Raw genomic sequence first — 15368 nt, 5'->3', positions numbered from 1 at the left:
TTTTAAGAAAATAAAACCTAAGCAAAACCCTAAACAACCACAACCATTAATATGATTAAGTTTCTATGGTCGAGTTCCAACGGTTAAGTTGTGCTTCTAACATGCAGGTTGGAATCATGGAAATGGCCTCTCCACGAAGCGGGGTAAGGTTGCATACATTTACATTTTGCCCCTTCCATACTTTATAGTAGCAGGAGCCTCGTGCACTGAGACACTCTCTTGATATATATATTTTTCTATGGTTGAGATTAAAAGTGATAATAAACCTAAAATAAAAAAGGGGTAATTTCTTAGGTCTTCTGGATAAGAACGAAAATTACAAGATAAGTAGATTTCAATTTTGTTTTACATCTAGCATTTTCCATTTTGAAAAGATTTACTCAATCCCCAAATTTATTTAGTACTCATGCCACTCAAGAATAAAATAAAAACAAACTTTCAAAATTATCCAAAAAATCTGTTTTAATCTGTTTTAATTTTTTTTTCATTGTTTCTCTCATTCTTGTTTTTTAAGTTTCATGATAAAAACATATTTTTCTACCCAAAAAGAAAAAGAAAAAGAAAAAAAAACTCTAATAGTAAATTCATGGGAATAATCAGAGACAATGCCTACTATTTATGGTTCCTAATCTCGGATCGGTATAGGCTGATTTTGGCCGATTTGGATCAATATCAGTTGAGACCAATAGAATAAACTTGTACGATCAACAGTAAAAGATCAAAAGGGGTTTTTTATTATTTTTTTAAAAGAAAAACAAAGGGAAATGTGTCATATTATTTGACTCCATCGATACTAAGATTACGAATCATGGAGGAGTATTTTGGAATATACCAAAACCCTAGCTAGGGGGGAGTTTGTGAACGCTTGGATGGTGGGTGAACCGTCAAACATACTAAAACCATAGTATGCAGCGTTTTCTTTATGAAAGAAAGACACAGAAATTCCTCTTTTCTCTATGAAAGTAATTTTCCAAGACTTTTTTCTCTCCTTCGGACCCTAGCTCCACCACCGCGGTTCTTGCATCGCGTCGGCTCTGTGCATCGATTCAAGCATCGGTGCACGTTACAGTGGTGGCATTAGTAGCATCATTAAGAGCAGAAGCATCAGTAGCAGTAGCAGGCGAAGGAGTTGTACTACGTTTTTACCTGTGTTCGGTTTCTTCTCTTCTCCACAGTTACCCCTTTAATTTTTTAATCTACGAATTTAAGCTTGGGCTATGGATCCTCCTCCGCCTCCTCCTCCTGGTTTTCAATATGTGTTAATCCTGGACGCATTAGATGACGTTGGGGACACACTAGATGCCTTTGCCCACCGTATGGACGGCCACTTCCAACTTATGCACAACCGGTTCGATCGTCTCCAGGATGAGATAAGAAATAGCAATGCAAGGCTATTCAACTCCGTGCCTCGCGGTGATGATGCTATCATTGAGTGGCTTGCCAATGACCAAGGACTCTTTCCACAGCACCCTCCAGTCACAAGGCTGGACCTGAATAATGCTGCTGAAGTCACGATCGATGCGCTAATGGCACACTACAATATACCACTCCACGGAACTCCGAATGAAAGGCGTCGCAAGTTGAGAATTTCTTAGGATTATACTAGTTTAAGTTGGGAGCAATTTTAGTTAAGCTTTTGTTTTTTAAATTTCTTTTGTATTTACTTCCCATTGCTCTCTGTAAATATCTTGACATGGTATATCAGTATCTATTTCTATGTTCTCAGTAATATAAACCATGCTTTATAACTGTAGAGTGGATGAGAAAGCTATCATTTTAATTATGGAATGGTATTGGATTTGTGAAAGAAAGTAATAAATCAGTTTAAGAAGGCTGAGAGAAATAACATAAGAAATCCAAGCCAATTGTTATTTTTTATTTTCAAACCTCAAAGCCAATTATTTTGCTATTTCAAAGAAGCAAAAGCAACATCAGGGTTCCTCATAGTCCCAAAGGCTCATAGTACTGCATTTCCCCCTTTACAACCCCTTATAGATACACTCCACAGATACTCCTCTTACCAAATATCTATTCATTATCCAAACCAAGCTAGTTAGCCAGGCATGGTCTGACCTGTTATCCTTCTTAAATCCACAACCCTTCCCTGCAACATGGACCTTCAATGAAAATCTCACTTCCTTCTGCATGCCTCATAGATGCTTCAACTAGTCCAATCATGATCTCCCCAAAAGCTTCATTTTCTTTCTCTGCATCTCTCATTTGTATTAGCATCACAACAACAACAACACATTCCCTTAATCTCTCATCATCTCTCTTCTCCCAAACCCCCTTCTTAGCTCTTTCTTTTCTACCCATTTGGATTCTCATGCCCTCCAAAACCAGAATTTCAAATTTCTCTATAGAACCAACGACAATGGCCTCCATGAAACCATCTCCTGAACCCAAGGGCAGTGGATTTTCATTGATCTTCTTTTCATGATTCCCTACATAGATCACACATTGGCAGAGATTTCAGCAACCAATGATTTCAGATTGTTGGTTGCCATCAATGCCATTCTTTATAAAACCCGCTGAAAATATAATTTCAAATACAACCAAGAAAAAAAAAAATTTGAATGGAATCCAAAATATATGACAGAAATATATAGTGTATCATGGAATAATCTCCAATAGACCTGCAAAATGTCCGACCCGACCTCTACCGGAATGATCGCTGGCGCTGATAGTTGCATGACTACTTTACACCGCAGCCTAAACAACCTCATAGTTCTATAGATGTAACCACCATGAGCCATTCTCACGAGCTCTGTTCTCAAGGAACTTTCATCAGTACTTTCTATCTCAAGCTCAGATGGGCATTCCCCATTTTTTCTGTCTAGGCAATTTCTAAGTAACTTTTCGGTATTTAACCACTTATCAAGCTGATCAAGCTCATTTTCCAATTGCTGGGCTCGCTTCCAGTAGATTTTTGCAGCTTCTCTGCCATCTCTTAAGCAACTTGAAGAGGGTTGAGAAGTGGGGTTATGGTGAGAAGTGTTTTGAGGAGTTGAAGAGACTATCTCTGAAATTATTGGGATGGAATCAGGTGGAGGAGTATAGGCTTTGGACTGTGAAAGACGGCTGCCACAATTGAGAAAGAATGACCTGAAACTTGACCAGTCAGTGTAGACCACTAAGGCAGAAGAAAGAGGTTTCTTCTTGCTTGAAATTGCCATCTCCAACAGGAACTGAGATAACTACTTCTTCTTCCCCCCCCCCCTCCCCTCCCCTTTTTTCTACTCTCACTGCTGTTTGAAATTTTGAATGGAAGAGATATATGAAGGGTCGTTAATATATATTTTCAGGAATGATTCAGTTATGTGTTGTTAGTTTAAGATACAGTGTTTAAATTTGAAATTCATTCAAGGTTCAGGTTTCATTCCAACGGTCCATGCGTGAAGGAAGTTAGTTTCTTAGTTCCATACTTTGGATTCATACGAGTTTATCTGTTCAGTAACATACAGCATAGTTAGCTCCTAGTTTGCTATTTTTTTTCCTTAACCTATCTTCTGCACTAAAACATCTCAGTTATAATATGATGCTCAAACCTAAAACTTGTAAATACTAACTGCTTCCCTCCACAACATTCCCTTGTTCTTAATCCAAGCCCTGCACTTTTTAACCTACCTGAAAATTGGCACTTCATTAAATACTAGACAATACCAAAAGAAAAAAGCAATACTACAAGCCCAAAAAAAAAATAAAAAATTCATGCTACACTCCACCCCCATAATCCTTAAAATTCTTTGATCGAGTCCTCTCATTGTTCCACTTTCAGTCCTTTATAATCATCCTTCACAATGCTCATTAACATCCTTTTGTCTCCTGCTAGATTGTTAGTATAAAGTAGTTACAAATTGGACAAGAGAAAACTTGGAAGTCCAACACCATTACCCACTATGATTTTCTTATTTCTTTTCTTGGGGTGGGTGGAGAGTAATCTTGCCATATATGATGAGCATTTAGCTGACTCTCTTTTTCTGTCAATTGAACAACCAGTGTCACATTTATCAAATAAAGGAACAACCTGGCCTTACCTGAACCATGCATGAATCCATGGCTAATTCAGCTTTGGCGGAACTTCATAGGCAGTTGTCCGGGTCAGCTCTGTTTTGAATCACTGCAAAAATTGGATTTTCAATTCTAAACATCATGCCATCCCATGAAAACTCATCTGAGCCATGCAGCAAAGCAAAAGATCCAGATCTGAAACAAGTCCCTGCTGTCTCATTTTCACATTCTAAATCACTTGCAAATTTCATTTCTGATCAGACAGCTAAGAAAGGGTGCAGCTCCTTTTCAATGTCAATGGAACTATATATAACAAGGCTTCTTTCTCAACCCTTTTTTCCTTTATCAGAGTTCTAATGGCAGCTGCATTATGCCATTTCCCATCCTTTTTGGGCAAGATTCCTTTTGAACAGATCAACTGCTTCTTCAAGGCATGAACAGTGTTCATTTACATATCAACTACAGCAGTCGAAACTGAAACTTCTAATTCAAAACCTTTCTGAATAGCAAGCAATCTCATGGATTTTCATACCTCCATTCTTTTAAATCACAAGCTGATGCACACGGTTGTAAAGCACCAACCACGGTAACTGAATTGGGTTTGAATCCCTTCTCAATCATCTCATTAAAAATATCTAATGCGTCAGTGGCCTCAACATTCAGTCTGAGCATAAAAGGCAATCATGGTACTCCATGAAATGACATCTTTTTGGGGCATCTTCATAAACAAATTCCTTGCATTATTATTAACAGAACCTGTCTTTGCCTATAAATTCAAAATGGAATTAACCAAACACAATTGAGCATTAAATCCCATCCAGATCATCATTTATAAAACCATGAACACATCTTCCAACTTCAACAGTCAACATCTGTGCACCATCAGACACAACACAAACAATCTAGAGTAACAGGATCAGGACTGACACCTTCCAATATCTATCTCACTACCATCAGGGAGAAGAACGATACCACCATTTCTGCATATTACCATTCTATGCTGATAACCAGTAACCATAGAAGTCCAGAGAACAAAATCCTGCTGAGGAAAGTTGTCAAATACCCGTAAACCATCATCATCCATTCCTCCATGCTTTACATACAATTCAACCAATGCAGAACCGACTAACATGTCCGAACGAACCAATCTTTTCACCTCTTGTTGACCAACCCATGAATTGCCCTACCCATCTGAATGGCTTGCTGATAATTTTGTGTAGGCCATCAGAGCAATGGATATAGTAAAATTATCAGGTTTTGCATTTCCAGTATATAGCAGTAATATTGGTTGAAGTTAACATCTGATGGAAGAGATGGATCCACTGCTTTTCTCTGGAGTAGCCACTGAGCTAGGATGGAGTTCCGTAGATAGACACTTCGATGAGGCGTTTTGTTGAACAATTTCCAAGCACTTCTGAGAGAGAAGTAATTTATATAGGAAGCACTGAGTTTCATAGCAAAGAAGCTGTCCTAAATGAGGCCGCTCTTCAGGACATAAGTGTGTAACTGAGCGATGTACTTCCCGTCTTTGCATTTGATTTTGAGGCAGGTTAAGATTTAGTCTTCCCGGTGGGAAAAGTGGGAGGGGGGCATTGGTATTTTATTGTGTGGGTGGAGAGTTGCTAACTATAGTTGCAGCCCATTTGTTATTCTTATGTGAAAAAAGCAAAGCTCAATAATAATTCATCCTGCCAGTATAGCTTCTTACTATTACATTATTGTCACAGAAGCATTTCCATTTTCCAAACATGGATTTGCCATTTCTTTGAACTTGAGAATGAAATCATTATTTCTGGTACTGTTAGCTCCCCTGGTGTGATGGTGTTAACCGAAATACTTAAAATCCTAAATCTAAGTACAATAACCATTAAAAATTAATTTTTTAAAAAAATTGCAGGATTGCATCAAATTGTTAAAGTATTTGCAGACAAAACAATTTCTCTGTGCCTAAGATTATATACTGGTTTGTCTTCGGTACATCTCTGTGAAGAGAGGTACACTGAAGTGGGAAGTGAAGGGCCTTCGAGTTTGGGAATCTTCAAAAATAAGGAAATTTCTTTACCTGTTGAGATTGTTTAGCATCTATGACAGTAGGGTTTTAGAATTTGGATAATTTCATTGTGTTTCTTTGGTTTGTATCTTTGAACCCCCTAATCATATTTAAATTATTGGTAGATGAAAAACATTCATCAAACAAAACCAAAAGATCTAAAAAACTCAAAAAGAGAAAATCAACCAAGTGGTGTAAACATCACCCCCAACAAAAATCCCCCTAGAGAGACTGAGCTAGAGATTCTACCAAATGAGTGAGTAACCAGGACAACCTTGTCCATGAAGCCAAGGAAACCTTAGGACATCCTTCATTTATTTCCCAATCATAGTTCCCATTAAAGCCGTCACCATACCTATAGAGTGGATGAGAAAGCTATCATTTTAACTCTGGAATGGTATTGGATTTGTGAAAAAAAGTAATAAAGCAGTTTGAGAAGGCTGAGAGAAACAACATAAGAAATCCAAGCCAATTGTTAATTTTTTTCCCCTAAGCTCAAAGCCAATTATTTTACTATTTTCAAGAAGCAAAAGCAACATCAGGGTTCCTCACACAGTCCCAATGGCTCATATTACTGCATCTTCCTTCACAACCCCTTACAGATACACTCCACAGATAGTCCTCTCCACCCTTGAATCCTCTTCTCTTTCCAAATATCTGTTCATTATCCAAATCAGGCCAGGCATGGTTTAACCTGTTATCCTCCTTAAATCCACCACAACCCATCCCTGCAACATGGACCCCTTCAATGACAATCCCACTTCCTTCTGCCTGCCTAGTAGATGCTTCAACTAGTCCAATCATGATCTCCCCAAAAGCTTCATTTTCTTTCTCTGCATCTCTCATTTGTATTAGCATCACAACAACAACACATTCCCTTGATTTCTCCTGATATCTCTTCTCCCAAACCCCCTTCTTAGCTCTTTCTTTTCTACCCATTTGGATTCTCAAGCCCTCCAAAACCAGAATTTCAAATTTCTCTATAGAACCAACGACAATGGCCTCCATGAAACCATTTCCTGAACCCAGGGACATTGGACTTTCATTGATCTTCTTTTCATGATCCCCACATAGATCACACATTGGCAGAGATTTCAGCAACCAATGATGCAGATTGTTGGTCCCCATCAATGTCATTCTTTGTAAAACCTGCAGAAACTATAATTTCAAATACAACCCAAAAAAAAGAATGAATGGAATCCAAAATATATAACAGAAATATATAGTGCATCATGGAATAATCTCCAGTAGACCTGCAAAATGTCTGACCCGACCTCTACCGGAATGATAGCTGGCGCCGATAGTTGCATGAATAGTTTACACCGCGGCCTAACCAACCTTATAGTTTTATAAATGTAACCACCATGAGCCATTCTCATGAGCTCTGTTCTCAAGCAGCTTTCATCAGTAGTTTCCATCTCAAGCTCAGATGGGCATTCCCCATTTTTTCTTTCTAGGCAATTCCGAAGTAACTTTTCGGTATTTAACCACTGATCAAGCTGATCAAGCTCATTTTCCAATTGCTGGGCTCTTCTCCAGTAGATTCTTGCAGCTTCTCTGCCATCTCTTAAGCAAATTGAAGAGGGTTGAGAAGTGTTTTGAAGAGTTGAAGAACCTCTATTTGGAATTATTGGGATGGAATCAGGTGGAGGATGATAGGTTTTGGACTGTGAAAGACGGCTGCCACAAGTGAGAAAGAATGACCTAAAACTTGAACAGTCAGTAGAAACCACTAAGGCAGAAGAAAGAGGTTTCTTCTTGCTTGACATTTCCATCTCCAACAGGAACAAGATAACTACTACTTCTTCTCCCCCTTCTACTTTCACTGCTGTTTGAAATTTTGAATGGAAGAGATACATGAAGGGTCGATAATATATATTTCTTCAGGAATGATTCAGTTCTGTGTTGTTAGTTTAAGATACACTCTTTAAATTTGAATTTCCTTCATGGTTCAGGTTTCATTCCAACGGTCCATGCGTGAAGGAAGGAAGTTAGTTTCTTAGTTCCTATAGGTACGTTGGTTTCATACCAGTTCATCTGTTCAGTAACAAACAGTACAGTTAGCAACTCGGATGGGTTTGGGCCCAATGGGCTTTTTCTTTAAAACTGTGATTAGAAGGTAGATGGTGGAAGGTGGAAAGGAGTGCAGGGAATGTTCACGTATGTGAACAACTCACAGCCGTTCAGATGGAATCTATTCTTTGGGAATGTTTCATCTAAACGGTTGAGAGTCGTTCACGTATGCTCACGTACGTGAACACTCACCCCCCTCAGTGGAAAGTGCAATGAACTACCCTTATCTACGGATGTATATGGATAGTCTAAAATCTGTATTCGATTTATGTTTGTATCCGTTTAAGGGATCCGTATTTTGAAATATCAATTTCCAGAAACTACTTGAATCCATACGAATGCTACCTAATGTGGACAAAACCATGAATATCATGACCTTTTCTGATCCTCCCCTTCCCATTCCTTCCTTGTACTGTCGTCTCCTCCTCGTCCTTTTGAAGGATGAATCTCTTGTATAGTTGTATTACTTCATCCCTTGTATAGATGTATTAGGTGGATGTTTTAAGGTGTTTTATTTACCACATCCCATGGATTGAGAGATCGATTATAGTGATTAAATGTCATTGGAGAGGATTCGGGCTCTCTTCAAAATGTTGGTTTGTAATCAAAATTGGTGAAAAAGAAATTATTGTAATCTTATTTTTTTACTCTTTTAATATAATATATATTTTTTCATGTGTTCACCGAAGAGATAATGAATCTCTTTGAGTATAAAATAATAATAAATCATTCTCAAATTACTTTGAAAAACCCTTTTTTACCCATAACTTCAAGAACTTTTGAGATAAAAGACAAAAGGCAATCAAATAAAGCTAGGTTACAATTTCTCAATTTCACCACTTTGACTAATACAATAACTTATTTTCATAGCAATCAACCATAGAAAGCCTCCCAACCAAACCCAATCTAAGCCCGAAATAACCTGCCCAACCCCATAAGAAATTGGTTTCTTTGTTAGGTTTCATTTTGGACTTCATGTTTGACTTGATTAATCAAATTCCATTACTTGCATTAATCCTAAGCAACAATAGTACTTGGCCACAAGCCCTGGACAGTGAAAACTCATAAAACCCAATTAATTAGCAACTAATCAACTTCTAATTTTATAAATCTTTAGATCTAAGTAGGTCTTGTTTGGATTCAACCAAGCTCATTCAAAATCGCATTATTAATTTTGTATTATCACAAGTAGCTAACACTAAATGTCAAATAATTAATAACAGACTGATTATATTACAGTTTTCAGTACCTTATAAGATGAGAAAAGCTTTCTTTTCAATTAATTAATCAACTTCTAATTTGAGAAAGACAAATGTTCCGACATGGTCGACCCAATCATGGGGCCAGATATTCGGCCGATCCATATGGATATATACATATGGAGCCCCTCAAGTAATTCCTAATCTTTGAAGATTTAAGATTAATAGTTTTCTCTCCCCCTTAATTTACTGCTTAATCCATGGAACTTAGTTCTGCCCTTTTCTACCTCAACCACTTTGCTTATTTCATCAAATGTATATTTTTTTTCTTTAACTCTGAGAGGTGAAGTACGTGTTCGAAATGACCAAACCCCCTGTATTTGCTGGGTTGGATCCTTTAGCACCCGCCACGGTTGGAGGAGCTGAAAAGTTAAACGTAACTGAGTCAGTGACTTATAAGAACAGTTAACTCCACATGTATACAGAAACCGCCCAACACAGTGCAAGTGATTAGCGTATCTTTCTTCAAAACTTTCAAGAGAAACAAAGTGAAAATCTCACAAAGAAGATCCAAAGTAAAACCCTAATAAATGGATTTTCAACTGTCGTAGCTACCGGATCATGTACCCTAATAACCCTATTATAACCCTTCAAATACGGATATCTCCAACCAATATAAATACAGAGTCTCTCTCTGCTCTGGTTACAACATCTTCATCATCAGAGAAAACCCATTAAACCCAATTGAGAAAAACTATTCAACTTTCCTTGGAAGACATGGAGATGATCAGCAATAGAGAAAACCCAATTGAGAAGAAGAGCTTTGGTGGAACTGTTTCACTACTGCAAGGTGATGAACACTTCTTCAATAGAGTTCTTTCAAGAGAATCTGCAAAGGGTTTTTCTTCACGTATTTATTATCGAAATGCTGGAGTTGTTCCTTTCGAATGGGAAGCACAGCCAGGGAAACCTAAAAATAACCCACCAGAAAACCAATCACACCTTCCGCCGCTTAATCCACCGCCAGCAGTGTTGAGCTCAGGCTTTGCACGCCCTCCATGTATCCCACCAGTCAAGGAGACAATCCCTATAAGGGTTTGGAAGAAGATCAAGAGAAGTGTACGTGGAAATAAGAAGAATCAAATTGAAATTTTGGAGAAAAAGGAACATTTTGTAACTAACAATAATGGTGGTGGTTCAGAATGTGGCCAAAAAATTGAGTTTTGGAGTTCAGACTGCGAGTCTTTTTCATCACCAGCTCATAAATCTACTTCTTTGACACCTTCATCTTCATCATCGTCGTCATCTTCTTCTTTTAATTCTTGTAATCGTTCTCCGGTGCCGATGATAAGTTCAAAGGAAGAGACGGCACCGGCGCCGGGAGATCATTTCGATGAAAGCAAAAGGTTTGAAGGGATTAACTTGGCTTGGGGTTGCGCTCCATGGAATATCACTGGAGTTCTGGTTCATGTAGCTAGTAGAAGAGCTTGAAACTTGAAATTTGTGTATTTTATTTTTCTTTTATTTTTTCCCTCCTTTTTCTTATGTTAGCACTGACTTCTAATTAAGTTGTTTACATTGTAAGCTGAATTTAAATTTGGGGGCGATGCGCACGGGGTGGAGGCTGTGCAGAGCAGTCATTTCAATCATTGAGGGGGCATCATTTCTCCTACCCCATGTGTCTAGACGCATCCTGTGCCCTTAGTGTAGAGAATATTTTCCCTTAAATTTGTTATGTGTGTGTAACTATGCTCTTATTATTATTTAGTCTGAATAGCATGCAATTGTAGGAGTCATAACCATGTAAGTGGTCGATCCAGGGCTTGCCTTGGGGTTCGCTACTCCCTTGGGAGATCTGTATCAAGAGTTTGATCGATGGTTCAAGTCTTCTTAGCGACATCGATCGACCTTTGAATTGCACTAAAAAAAAAAAAACTAAGTGGTGTATTCGTTTGGGACTTGTTAACCTATTTAATAGGCAATACATGAATGAAAGATAGGATGATGAATATTTGAAACCCCTAAAACATTTTTTATTGAAAAAGAGGATCGGCAACCTTCCAATTACGCTAGGACAGTAGGCTTCATTTCTAAAGCCAAAAACCCTATTTTCTCTCCTATCTCGTAATTTCATGTCATTAACATATCTTAAAGAATTTCATGTATTTCATAACATAATTTAGAGAATTCATCTTAAAGTCAAGGTTTCAGAAGTGTTATTACCCCCCCCAAAAAAAATAATTTGATTAGATTCATCATCTTAAATTGGTACACGAACTAATATAGCCTATCTATCATGCAAAATGGTCATTTTACAAGTAAAATATAATCAGATAAAATTAAAAATATTATCATAAGATATGTGCATAGTATATGTAACTATAAGAAGGTTTTGGATATTGAAAAAGGATGCCAACTTTGATTAGTCATACAACAGTTCAACATGATATATGAAGTATAGAGCAGGAACAAGGGAAAGAGAAAGGATTGAAAGACTTCAAAAAATTGGGCTACTACCCTATATTGTTTGGGCTTGGGCCTGCAGGCTGGGCTGATATAAACCTAGCCCAGCTTCCTTGGCTTAACTTATGCTGGGCGAGAGCCGGTCCTGGCCTTAAATTTTTCGGGCTTCTGCCAAGCCGGGCTATTCCTGCCCAAGTTTTATTCCTAACTATTACTTATGGTAAATATATTAATTGATAGACACACCGCCCGTGTGCAATAAATTAACGAACAACACCAATGGGGATGTGGAACGAGGCGTCATACAGGAGGCACAGGGGAGTCAATTTAAAGAGGGAAAGAGAAAAATAGACACAACGGGCGTTAACTTACGATATACTAAGGCAATATATAACTTGTTACTTTTTATGGCTGACTCGGAATCAAAATGCTTTTCTCAGTATTCCTTTTATCCCAACAACTATTCTACATAATATTGGTAATGTTTGGTTGAATTTCAGGTTTTCCCTTCTCTTCATTCCAATCCAGCTTATGATTCTTTGCCTCTGTACCATGAAAATTACCAACGACTAATTACTAAGAATCATCCAATTCTAGTGGAAGATGTTTACTAATCTTGGTTGTGTAACTATGGTTAAGCATGATAGACTTCCAAGGTATCGAAGCATAAAGATAAATGTTCTCTATTTTTTAAATAATATTTTTGGGTTCAATTTTCATTAAAAAAAAAATTAGAAGAGAATATTTTGAGCGGCCCATTTTGAAATGGTTTCTCATGGTAATTCAAATATTTGCCCTACAGCAATTTAAATTTAACCCAAATTTTATGGACAGATAGATTGCAAGGTCCTCATTTAACATGTCTATTTTCGATCTAAACGAAGTTTGCCAGGTAACAAATAAAACATCGAAATATTAAGAACTATTGAGAAGGTGTATGTATATATTTGGGATTGCCAAACAAGAATCTGTAACAAGATGCGTTTGAAACATGTTACTTGCATTTGGGATTAATACAAATAAAAATGAAACATATAACCTATTTCCTTCGTCTTCGATACGGTTTTAAAATTGGGAATTGGATCGTTGAATCGACCGATTTGTATTAGATTCAACCAATCTGTCACAGCCGATTCACACTCAAGACCCTATAAATTTTAAATTTCCCTGTTTTTGGATTTATGGACCAAATCTAGGGTTCTTGAAGGCCGATTTTGACCTGATCTGGATTGGAATCATCATTATTCGATTCCGCATTTTAAAACCTTGGGTCCTAATGAAACACCCCCAGGTCCCACCTTAGTTAGTAAGTTCACGTATTATACGTATATCCAAACATTTTATTGAAAAAATATATATATATTTTTATAGATTATTAAAACGGCTAAAAAACACATATTTTACAAGTAACCGTATTATACATGTATAAATCCGAATAATACGGATATAACACTTGTTTACTTTAAATTAATGTAATTACATTTAAAAAAACGAAACTAAAAAACCAAAGTCCAAACCCTCGCAACGGCTTAACCCTTTCAACCCTCTCTTATGGGCCTTCGAACCCGGCGGTGATACCCTGCGCCATTGCTCAAACGGCCGCCGAGTCGCCGACTTCTCTGTTGCTCTTCTTCTCCGTCTCCGGTTGCAGCGGCGATTACAGTGGTGGGAACTGGGAACGGCACCGTCGACTGCTCTATTTTTCTTCCCCGTCTTCCTTCATCTGTAAGTTATTTCTCACTTCTCAGATTAAATGGTTAGTCTCTTGTATTTTCTTTTTTCTTTAAATTTTGCATTTCATAGCGAAATCTGGAAGAACCCATGTCTATTTCTTTGTTCTGTTTCATCTGCTGATCTTTCTCTGTAGTTCCTACAGAAAATTTACGTAGAAATTGGTATTCTGTCTTCTCTAATATCTGCAGCCCATAAATGTTGCAGTCTAAACTTTTAATTTCCGTAGTTTCCTCGGCTCAAGCAACGGCACTCTGCAAGATTTTTTTTGGTAAAGTGATTTGGATAAGATGTAATTGGGTAATTTGTTGGTTTTTAATCATTTCCAGTGCATGTTTACAGAGTATTAGTTGGTTTTTAGTGAGTTGCTCAAGCAAAACTCTCTGTTGATTTTTGCTAATTTCTGTGATTAGTTCTCTTTAATCCAGCACATTTAAAGGGGATTTACGTACATCTCTCTGTACTTAAATCTTTGCTAATTGCTATGATTAGCTCTCTTTAATCTCCCTTAGTTATATGATGGGTGATGTATTCTTTTTGAATGTTAGAGACAATGTTTTATGGGATTTTCATGGTTCTAGAACACATTATGTCTTACTTTTTTTTATTTTTGATGAGATATTGTTATTGATATTTTGATATGTTAAATGATAATCTTATGAGATGTAATAGAGAATATTATGTTGTATTTATTTTAGTTGTGATGTTTCTTTTTGATAAAATCGTTGTCTATATCATAGTTGTCATGGCGTCACGGCGATCCAAGTCGGTGGAGGGGTGTCACGTCGATATATCGACATGTCGCCCGCCATGGCGAGCATGTCGACCATGTTTTATTTTTTATTTTCTCTATTTTTAATGTGTTAATAGATGTATACTCAAGCCATGTTTTATTTTTTCTCTATTGTTTCTCAAGTTTTAAGAAGAAAATTCAGAAATCAAAGAAGAAATCGAAAGAAATCGAAGAGGGAAAGAAGAAATCGAAGAGGGTCGCCATGCAACCCTCTCCAGCGCCAGGACGACGCCATGACAACTATGGTCTATATGCTATTATTTTGCTTATTAGGTGGTGAATGTCTGTTACATAGTGAATATATGACCATATTTTTGCTTATAGAGCGGCCATATTAAACATGTATTGTATTATTGCCGTATACGTTTTATTACGCCGGATTGTTTAAAAGTATTATTGCCGTCTAGTCCGTTTAATTGTTGTACTTATCCGTTCCTGAACTTACTAACTAAGGGTCCCACACCTTTTCGTTGGACGTCCATTTCTCAATCCTCAGTCTTGACTTTCAACCCTCTTTGCGAAAACCAGAGCTTCTCCTCGCGAGCAGCGAAGAGCCTCTCTCAGAGCTGGTATGAACTACTCTGTCTCTCTCTCTCAGCTCGCCTTCTCCCTCATCTGTTTCTCATCTCTCGAATGTAAGCTATTGGAGATGGTGAAGTCTACTATCACAGAAACCGATACTCCATCTCCCAAAACCACCTTCTCCCGCCATATTCTTAACACTCTTTTACAGAGGTTCTAATTACATTCCCGTCTCCATCGCTCGATTTTGAATTTGTTTTTCCTTTTCCAGTGCTCTGTTTTCACCGGTTTGATGCTTCGCATCTATCAATGGCAGATTGGATATTTGTATTTCCCTCATTGTTTATTACTTTTTTATCGAAGTTAATCTGAAGCTTTCTTCTAGACATCCCGGCTACTTGGCTGCATTGTGTTCAAAAAATTGTCTCGTCCTCCTGATAAATTTTTTCTCTCCACTCCCCAGCCTCCTTGGTTTTTTCTCTGGTCAGCGGGAAAAAAAAACTTATTTGTTGATGCTCTCTTTCTT

The 15368-nt window shown here is 37.6% G+C and overlaps 2 protein-coding genes across 2 annotated transcripts; one reads left to right on the top strand and one right to left on the bottom strand.

Moving 5' to 3' along the window:
- Nucleotides 1-6559: 6559 nt before the first annotated feature.
- On the bottom strand, nucleotides 6560-7424 carry LOC122669944. The gene is made up of 3 exons (XM_043866861.1): nucleotides 7315-7424; nucleotides 6756-7210; nucleotides 6560-6704 (listed from the first exon to the last, which is right to left on the bottom strand). Exons 1-3 carry the CDS (start codon nucleotides 7369-7371, stop codon nucleotides 6581-6583), a joined length of 636 nt encoding a protein of 211 aa, XP_043722796.1. The 5' UTR covers nucleotides 7372-7424; the 3' UTR covers nucleotides 6560-6580.
- Nucleotides 7425-10110: 2686 nt separating this feature from the next.
- On the top strand, nucleotides 10111-10824 carry LOC122668243. Its single transcript, XM_043864832.1, has one exon. The coding sequence runs from the start codon at nucleotides 10111-10113 to the stop codon at nucleotides 10822-10824; it is 714 nt and encodes a 237-aa protein (XP_043720767.1).
- Nucleotides 10825-15368: the final 4544 nt, after the last annotated feature.

Source organism: Telopea speciosissima, chromosome 7 (genome assembly GCF_018873765.1).
Source record: "Telopea speciosissima isolate NSW1024214 ecotype Mountain lineage chromosome 7, Tspe_v1, whole genome shotgun sequence".
Taxonomy (NCBI): Eukaryota; Viridiplantae; Streptophyta; class Magnoliopsida; order Proteales; family Proteaceae; genus Telopea; species Telopea speciosissima.
This window is presented reverse-complemented; position numbering and strand designations above follow the sequence as displayed.

Coding starts and splice junctions, on each gene's coding strand:
- LOC122669944 (XM_043866861.1), bottom strand. CDS start 7,371: ATGCAACTATCGGCGCCAGCTATCATTCCGGTAGAGGTCGGGTCAGAC. Junction 7,211..7,314: donor TCGGGTCAGACATTTTGCAG/GTCTACTGGAGA, acceptor TAGTTTCTGCAG/GTTTTACAAAGAATGACATT. Junction 6,705..6,755: donor GGATTTAAGGAGGATAACAG/GTTAAACCATGC, acceptor ATTTGGAAAGAG/AAGAGGATTCAAGGGTGGAG.
- LOC122668243 (XM_043864832.1), top strand. CDS start 10,111: ATGGAGATGATCAGCAATAGAGAAAACCCAATTGAGAAGAAGAGCTTT.